Source organism: Fukomys damarensis, unplaced genomic scaffold, assembly GCF_012274545.1.
Source record: "Fukomys damarensis isolate Sample0158 unplaced genomic scaffold, DMR_v1.0_HiC HiC_scaffold_32, whole genome shotgun sequence".
Taxonomy (NCBI): Eukaryota; Metazoa; Chordata; class Mammalia; order Rodentia; family Bathyergidae; genus Fukomys; species Fukomys damarensis.
This window is the reverse complement of record NW_022900944.1, coordinates 13,691,452-13,701,310: the sequence shown is the minus strand read 5'-3', so window position 1 is coordinate 13,701,310 and position 9,859 is coordinate 13,691,452. Positions and strand designations below refer to the sequence as shown.

The window sequence follows — 9,859 nt, the reverse complement described above, 5'->3', positions numbered from 1 at the left end:
CAGGGTCTCACTATGTAGTTGAGACTGACCTCGAACTCGAACTCACTATGTAGCCCAGGCTGGTTTTGAATTCACAGCGATCCTCCTGCCTCAGCCTCCCAAGTGCTGGGAGAACAGGCATGCACCACCACACCTGGTGAGATCCTCATTCTTTTCCACTACAGAAAGGTGAGGTTCTGCTGCAGGTTGGAACAATATGGAAACGAATCCTAAGAATAATGGTGGTGGGCCCAAGGCCTTGTCAAAATTTAGATCTCTAAACCTGCCAGCCATCTTTATCTTCCACATCATGAGCCACTGAGGATTCTAGACTGTGTAACTCTGCCTCACATAATAAACCATGAAAATGTGCTAGCATTTAGCATGGCCCACAGTTATCCAATAATAACTTCCTATGTGTCAGGATTATAGTATAAGAAGATTAATGGTCAAAATGTCTCTTTAGAAATTCAAGCTTCTTTAGAGCCACCAATTATTAACAACTGCTTAGGGGAACTTGATCTCCAACAGCTCCAATCATCTTCTATTTTTTAAAAAAAACCCTAATTTTTAAAAGATGTTTCCTTTGATCTTAGTATTCCTACTTAACAAGTCAAAGATTTCAACTCAGTTTAAATGTGTTTGTTGAGTGTCTACTATGTACCACACAAGCAAGGCCAATACAACAATGCTCCTTTGTAAACATGGAAATTATCATGTGGTTCTTTTAAACATAATTCTATACAAAATCTAGAATAGATCAACAAACTTACTCTACCAGTGCAGACCAGAATAATTTATATGAACTCCAAAATAACTCAAAATTTTTCCCAATAGTAATGACACAACAAACAAACACAAAACCATGAAGACAGCTTCCAATAATGTAATGTGTTTTGGTACATTATTACCTCTCACGTTCTAAAATTAGGTCTTGAAACATTTGCCAGTTACCACTTAAAGGCAAAATAATGAGCAGCTTGCAAGAAACTATCACTATCATATCCACTGATAAAATTTAGAAACTGGAAGCTTTTTCAATTTTCTTTCAGTGGTGCCAGGGATTGGACCAAGGACTTCTTTCTTCCATACTAGGAAGTGCTTTACCAGTGAGCCAGGTCTGCCATGTTATGGGTACTGTTCACTTGTACCATTTCCTAAATTGTTCACAATTTCAGAAAAACTCATTCCGTCCTCTTTATTGACTCATGCTGTCCTCTAACTAATTTTAGAGAAGAATTTTAGAGAACTTTTCAACTTCAACAGAATTGGCATTTCCATCTGGAAAATTCCGTCGGGGAGGGGCAGGCTGTGCATCCTAGACTATTCATCGGTACCTCTGGCCTCTACCCTCTACCCTACCAGTAGCCTCTCCTCTCCCACCAGGTTGTGACCATGAAAATGTCTCCAGGCATTGGCAAATGTCAAAATATCTCTTGTCAAGAACTAAATACATTAGACAAATATTATGGAAATCATGTACCTGGTGGTAGTGAATGTCTAAAGCCTATGTTATGTCCAAAAACAAAAAACAGAAAGTGTGCACGTAAATGAGATTCAAACAGTGACAAGTAACACTGAGGAAACAAATAGGCTCTATAAAAGAAAAAAAAGCTATTGGAGGAAGAGGAGGGTGCATTTGATTAGGGCAGTAGAGTCTTCTCTGAGAGGGTAACATCTGGATGCACCGGGCCTGAGAGTGAGAAGGAGCCAACCCCTGAATCAGGGGAAAGCACATTCTAGGCAGAGGGAGCAGCATGTGCACACTATGAGAGAGGCAAGAGCATGGCACGCTGGACAGGTGAAGGGGAGAAGTGAAATGCAATAAGATTGAGCAGATCGAGCAAGATGGAGAAATGTCAGATGCTTCTCCCAAGACGGCACCTCTGAGCCAAACACAAAGGGAGGTGGAAGCTACAAAGCCAGGAAAGAGGGCAGAGCATCCTAAGCACCGATTCACATGAGGCATGGCCCACAGTGCCATGAGGAAGCTCACCACGGGTAAGGAAATGAGAGGCCTGTGACACTGCACAGGAAGAACAAGGCTGGCCATCACAGGTCTTGGGGTCTGCTGTAGGAAGTCTTTAAGAAGTGTAGGAGGGTGCCATTAATGTGTAAAGGCATGGTGTCTATCTAGCGGGTGATTCATTCCAATGAACATTAACTGACCATTCCTCCTGGGCAACTCTTCTGCATCAGTTTTGGACACCTTGATTTATTTTAAATATAAATGTATAGCCTAACACCTCAATCTAGTTTTTGAAGAGAACCCAAAGATTAATTTCTGCAATCACAGAAGATCACTCCAAATAGGTGAGCCATGGTTCTCTTGCGAAGAGGAAGGCACTGCACCTATAAAGCACACATGCCCCCATTCCCAACAAGCCGTTACCCAGCATCTCTGTGGGTCTTACAGGGGCAGGGAGCAGCTCAGCCTGCTCCTCTCTTTACCTGATGAAAGGGGCTCTTTGTCTCTTTCCTTTTTCAAACAGGAAGCTGATGATGGCTATTTCTGGTAGCAGTCTCTTGTTTTCTTAAATTGCCTACAACTCAGTATTATTATTGAACATTAATCATTTGCTTGAACTGGTAAAACCTGGATAATTTTATGTGAAAAAGTAAACTTTAGATCACTGACATAAAAGAAAAATTAGAATTCCCCATGACCAAACACAAAATAAACACTAAGAGAAGAAAGTTTAGCCACTATAGTTATTGTAAACACTGGGATCTGCCTAAAACTTGGAACTGAAGCTCTGCTTTGTCTCATTTAAGAAGAACAAATTAGAGGTATGAAAAATGTATTAGCTCCAAACTGAGACTTCCTCCCTGGCTTGATCAAGACTGGAAGAAAACTGAAAGATGAGGAACTTCCTTACTATGTAAATCATCATGTCAGTAGATCCTACAAAGATCTGTCCTTGGGAGGAGAAGGGAATGGATGCAGTTTATTCTTATTTTCAGGGCCAATAAAATCCCACCTTGTCAACTTACTAAATCTTTCAAAGTCATTCATTCACGTATCTGGGTGCTTCACACTAGGTGACACACTAAACCTCCTCCTCGAGTACTGTGTGTGGGTGGGTGGGGGGTGTTGTTGGTATTCTCTGCAAAAGTGATAAACACTTTTAAATTGATGTTTTACTTAAAATATTAGTCTGTTTACCTACAATTACTCATTACAATGGTGCTTCCTTCTACTTGGGTTGACTGCATCATAAAAAAACTTTAAAAATATAATATGCAAATGTGTTTAATATACTTTCCATCCACACTTACAAATATAATGATCCAATATCAGTTTTTCATAATAGAGGATAACATCCAATCAAGAAGCAAATAATCCAAATATGATAGAGAGTTTGACTAAATATATTTTCACTGTGCCAGTTTTTAATCAATATTTCTTGAGAAATGGAGTAATTAAACAATTAGCTGTAATGAAAATTACTTTGTATTAATAATATCACAGCAATTACAAATATGAAATTCAGGCCAGTAATTTTATGCTCAATTATTTAGTTATGTCCTATAGGAATGTTAAAATTTTATTTCCAAATTAATAACAATCAATCAAATGGTTATGCTTAGATAGTTACTATATTTCTAACCCCACTAGCTCCTAAAACATACAGATTTCAGCCAAAGGCATACTAATGATAATTATAGCCCTACACTCCAACTTTATATTCATCAAAATATCTTCATTGCATTAGATAAATTTTACTTAACAACTACTCTCAAAATTATAATCAAACACACCTACAAATGAAAGTTTTATGAATAAGGTCTTTGCCTAAAGTTAATTGTTTCTTAGAGTTTATCATCAACACTTAATGATATTTTACTCATGTATTCTGCAATTTCTCTGTTTTTTAAGAGTCAACTTCACACTTATTTATCGGTCCTAATTTAACATTTTAAAGAATTCCACTTTTATAGTCATTCATACCCTAAACTCTTCCTCCAATTTAATTTAGCAGGCATGGTATACTCTTAATGAAAAACAGCGTTTCATTTGTTCATGGATCGAACAAATGAAACATAGATTGAGGGCCTAGTGTGTGCAAACCCTGTAACTGTTGCAGGCCAAGGATGACAGCAAGCAGGTAAGAAACAGGTGAGACTGTCCTGTTAGATCTTCTATTCTGGTGGTGGTGGGGAACAGGTGGCAAAAAAGCAAAGGAGATACTTCAAAGGATGACAAGTGTGGTGACTAAAAGGAACTGGGATAAATTATATAAAAAATATCTGAGCTATATCAGACTTATTCAGGCATCTGAATAATGTTACATGGTGTCTTTACCATTACTGAATTACTACTATGTTCTGGCAATAATCAACTATAGATGATACAGGCTAAGAAAAAGATACAGAGGACTAAACTATAGCATAATTGCTCATGTACCACAGGGCACAACAGCTAATTGAGTTTTGGCAGAAGTCTGGAACGCATTCCTACTTTAATAGACAACCCTGAATTTAACCTGATAGCCAACACTCATAGGATCAAAATCAGTGTATTTATAGGCCAATCAGGAATAAAGAATTTTTATGTTAAGCTCTTATGGAATGAAGCTCTTGCTCTAACTACAAAGGAAGGCAGCAGTAAACGTCTGTGGTCTAAGCACTTTGGACACACAACTAATTTAAAGTTGACTTTTGATGGTAAGTATCTTTGAAGCAGTATTCAGACTCTTAAGTTTTTGTTTTACATAGAGAACATACTGTGATAATTGAGAAAACAATTACATAAAAGTATAATCCATTTCTAATTATGAAGAACAACCTTCCAGCCCTTAGTAGGTGCTCAGTAAACATTTCTTAGGGGTGAACATGGCTTCAATTTTATAAGTTTGACTTTGTACAGGTTGGCTCCTTTTTCACTTAAGGTAAACTACTTGCTTTTGGAAGTTGTGCCTTTTCTATTCTTAACTTACAATAAAAATACATTTTGAAAGTAGCTTGACCAAAAATAAACATGACTGAAGTAATGGTTCGATTTGTCTGAGAAGTTGTTGGTCTCTCCCCCAATGGCTAAATGGTAATCATCCTGTGGAATTTAGCAATATAGCCTTTATTGACAATGGCAATGAATATGTTCATAATAATAATAAGGGCTTGTTTTAATAGAACGTTCCACACATTAAACACATTAATGACCCATGAAATAACTGTTTTATCTATAGCACATTAAGCAACATTGCTAAAAACAATGTATTAATTGAAAGTCTGCCATTTCTCCTAATGTAAGATTTTTTAAGTAAAAAATGGCACGAAAGTCATTTTGCAAAGACAAAATTAATTCAACCTCAAAATCACAGCCATGCCAAATATTTGATGAAAATAAAAACCTACAAAACAAGCCCAGTAATTTTAGATGTATTATTTTAATAAATTCATGTTTTTCTGATCAAATATGGTATCTGTCTAGATTATGATGAGTGTTATGAATATTTTAAGAGGTTATACTTTTTTCTTTGCATGAGTATCTTCTGTAGCACTTTTTTCTCTTGCCTTAACAGGTACAGACACTTCCATACTCAAATATAGTTCCCTTACTTTCATTTCTCTCAATCTTCTAATTCTATATTTGGTATTACTAGAGCAACAGTGTAGCATTTTCTATAAATATGTGCTATTACAATTAAATCCAAAGCAACATCAAACAGAAAAATGTCAGTCCCCTAAACATGAAATATAATGTGTGAAGAAAAAGTGTGTGCATTATCAGTGTGTTTTATAAATTCTCTTTTGGGGGCATACAAAATATCAGACTAGAAACAATTATTTTACTGTCTGTTTCTTAGATATCAAAGAGAATTTTGAAATTCATCAAAGCTAACCTTCTGTTATGTACAACAGGCTAAGCTGAAAAGAATGTTAACAAGTTCAATTTTCATTCAATCAGCACTACTGCTCTCTGAAATGTTTCATTGCAGGAAAGAAATAAAAATAATCTATATGGTAATTATGAGGATGAATCCCCCAGTAACTTTCAGCTACATGAAAGGTCAGTTCTATTCAAGATATTTTATCAGTCCCTTGCACATACTCCTGTCCTGTCATTTTAAATCTGAACAGCATTTTATTTTCCCATTTACAGCTACCTGCAGAATTAAGTACTTAAGCCAAATAAGAAAAAAAAAAAAAAAGAAATGTTGAATGCTGGCAAAGGCTATAATAGCATAGAGATAAATCGTTCATCTGCTCTCTCTCAACCCTCTAGGGCTGCAGATTTTTCTTCTCCTGGTGCACTGTGGGTATTCAAAACTTGTTCAACATGATTTCATTTCATTTCAGGCACTGCCTGAGAAAACTAAATTACAGAATCAATCATACAGAAGGTCAGAGTGAGACTTCATTACAAGTATTGCATGCTTGCATGAATATCTTTCATTTATGACTGACCCAATATGTCACAATAGCTGTCTAGTAAAAATAATCCACTTTCTGAAATTGATGTACTACTGATGTCAATGCTACTCAGCGGGCTGGGCAGATTATAGTGAGGTGTTAAAAAAAAAAACCTTTGGAGCACACATTGTAGATTTTTAGAATTGCAATGTTTTGTAGATTAAAATAATTTCCAGATGATCATCAGTACTGACAATAGTGCTTAGAGGTAACGAATTTTTAAGCAAAATCTACTGTTGATTTTGACCTGCCAACTACATCCTGGTTTAAAACATAGTGTGTATCCACAACAAGCAAATCAAGGTTGTTCTTTGAAGCCACAATGCATCGACATTCAATTTTTCAGCAATTCGCTTTTGAATACTAGGGCATTATTTGCATATTTTGAAATGTGAATGCTAATCACTGGACTCTTTTTAATCCCCCCTTTTTGTTTCTGCTTTCTGTTTTTAAATATAATGGCATAATTTTAAGGAAGATAAACATGTTGTGCTTGTTGCCAACAATAATGCAGCTAATCAGTAATGTGACAAACTGTCACTCTTTTTAAAGGAAAACTGATGACGCTCTGAAGCAAAGCTGGTTCAATATAACATAAACAAGCTGGCTTTCTTCTTGTATGATAGTCTTAATTCACCACAGCAATCCTTAGCAGACAGCCATATTCATTTAGATAATAAAACTTCTTCTTACTTGCATAAGCTATGAAATATCCAGTGCGTACTTGGAAACTGAATACCTGATGTACAAAGCATTATTTATTATTTTTGTGGTGACCTTCCTAAGGGAAATCTCCAAGGAGGCTTCTGTAGAGTATTATGATGTAGCCAGCTAACTCTGTACCCAGAGGGAGATACAGAAGAACCTTGACATAACCTATTTTTAACCATGCCTCTGGCGATTCTGAATTCAAGTTTATAGGTGAACATGTCAGGTAGTCCATAGAACAAAGCCAACGACACACTGTATTCATCATAATTCTGTCCTAGTACATTTTATTTTTTTCCCAACATTTGTGATTTAAAATCCCATGACATTTCTTCAAGGTGAAATTCTACTAGAATTTTCAACAAGATTAGTTTGTTTCAAGCCAAAATAAATAGCATTCAGGTGCAGCAAAACTTCAAAAAGGCACCAATAAATGTGATGAGGTCCATGTAAATAACATGATGACAGCCTGCACTTAGATGAAGTGCCTATACTTTTAAAAATCAATGAAATAATTCAACTGCTTTAGTGATTAGCCATACATTACTCAAGAAGCATTAAAAATTGAGTCCTCTCTCCCAATGCCAGGCTGTGTTCTTTAAGTGTATGTGAATATCATAATTATTTTATGATTCCATCTTTAGTTCTTTCCAATATAGTAAATTCAATTGACCATGAAATGAAATTTCATAGTCAAAATGCCTCCTTTACACTTTTTTATAGCAGCAATAACAGTTTTATAGCTTTAAGGCAAGGTAATCCATCAGATGTTTAATTTAAAGGCAGATTCTTATATTATTAATAAATATTTACCAATTTAATAAAGTACACATTTTAGTATACATTATATGGTCTTTTAACTATTTGTGTAACCTAAACGAGCCTGACTGAGTAGCTACGAATAATGGGGAACCCTGGCACACTCCTGTAGCAACCAAACACCCTTTTTATTTTTATTATTTTCCAGGCACAGGACAGAACCCTCCATTCCAGTGTCAGTGGGACAAAAACATAAGTCCACAGGAAACAATTACTTGTGATGTCGAGTAATGTTTATGAATACTTAATGGCCATTTCCTGATTGTTCACTGCTTTCTTTTCTGACAAAAAAAAAGAAGTAAAAATAAAAACCCTGATGTTCAACTCAAACACAAAATATCATAGGCAAAAAAAAATTACATTGTGGCAATCCTTTTTGGGAAGGTAATCTTGTATCTCAGAGAGCACACTGCTTGCACTGCTAACCCACTACATATTTTGCAATCATAAGTTATCTGGAGAATTAACAATGAAGCAAAAAAACATCACTGGCAAGGTCCTAATGTGCACAGAAATATGTAAACATGCAATAGGACTTGTTTTTTGTTATACCAAAACATCTGTTTCATTTTATCAGGGTTTATATAACAAGCCCTATACACTATTAATCTTGTTTTAAAATGTCTACTTAGTACCTCTCCTAGATAGACACAAACACATTATATGCTATGATGGGGGGTGAAAGACAATCCCCACAGAGGATTTTAAAATACTTAAGCAGATTTACTTCAGTGATTGCTGACTATAATTGCGCATTAAGGAAAATAGAACCAAAATTATTACATTAGTAATCTGGGTTCTCTGGAGTACCTTCTTTGATGTTTACGACAACAAATAACACAAATAGGTGTATTTCACACAATAACTCATCATACATTTTCTTCTGCTGGTTATAAGCAATTATTCTTTTTCTTTCCTTTGTACCACAACTTGGATTTCATTTGACCTGGTCAAGTGAAATAAGTCATGTAATAGTTATGGTCAAGTAAGTCATGTCATAATCCAACAAGTTTAAAAGTCCTAGGCACCTCAGAATATCCTCCATTTTCAAAATCTCATCTAGGTAGACTTTCAACTCAAACACATTTCTGTGTTAAAGCAAAGGCAAGTGAAGACTGGCTTCTCAAAACCAATGAATCAAACTTTTGAAAAATCATCTCTTATGCAAAGGATTTTGTTGATCATCCTCCTTTACATGACTGTTAATCAGCCCAACATAAGGTACTGATCCAATACTGAACCTGCATTTAAATGCCAATAGAAGTAACAATCTACATGTCCATCAATAGACAGAGATAGGGAAAGACTCAGATGTTTTTCCATGATCAGTGCAAATTATAAAATATAATTTCAAGTAATAAATAATATGGTGGTGCCTACCATATGCAACCCACTGCTATGAAGCACACCATCTTGTTCCACGAGATTTCTTGAGATTGTAATGGAAGGAAGATCTAGGCTTTGAGGGGGAAACTGAGGTGTGAATTCACTTCCCTGGGAAGGCAATGGATCACTGAGGGCTTGAAATGGTAGCAGTACATCAGGCATGCCCAGAGCAGGGTCTGACTCTGGAGGAGGTGTGATTGGTGGTATTTCGAACTCCTCATCTCCAAGGCTTGGCGTATGGAATGTCTGCTAAAAGGAAACAAAACAGAGATATCCTCATATTCCATTCCTATATTTTTTTCCTCCTTGGAGGGAAGAAAAAAGACTGCATGAAAACACTATATATCTCGGCTAAATATTTATTTCTCAAATGAAAACATCTTAAACACAGATTTCCACATATAAAGTTTTGCTGATCATTCTGATTAAAGATTTAAGTCTCATTATCATATGGTTTTAATGGAGTATCAGTATTAACAGTTTTTTAATGCGTACTTAATTAGCAACATCTGTCTTTGTTGTTAGTTGGAGCATCAGCGACATTAGGTTT

The 9,859-nt window shown here is 35.8% G+C and overlaps 1 protein-coding gene across 3 annotated transcripts in view; it reads right to left on the bottom strand.

Annotated features, from left to right (window-relative positions):
* Nucleotides 1–9,859, bottom strand: part of Tox3 (TOX high mobility group box family member 3) — a 391,442-nt gene that overhangs the window by 16,342 nt on the left and 365,241 nt on the right. For all 3 annotated transcript variants that reach the window (XM_010629459.2, XM_019208316.2, XM_019208315.2), the window contains one exon: nucleotides 9,304–9,555. In XM_010629459.2, coding sequence (XP_010627761.1) covers nucleotides 9,304–9,555 — 252 coding nt within the window. The remainder of the gene's footprint in view (nucleotides 1–9,303; nucleotides 9,556–9,859) is intronic.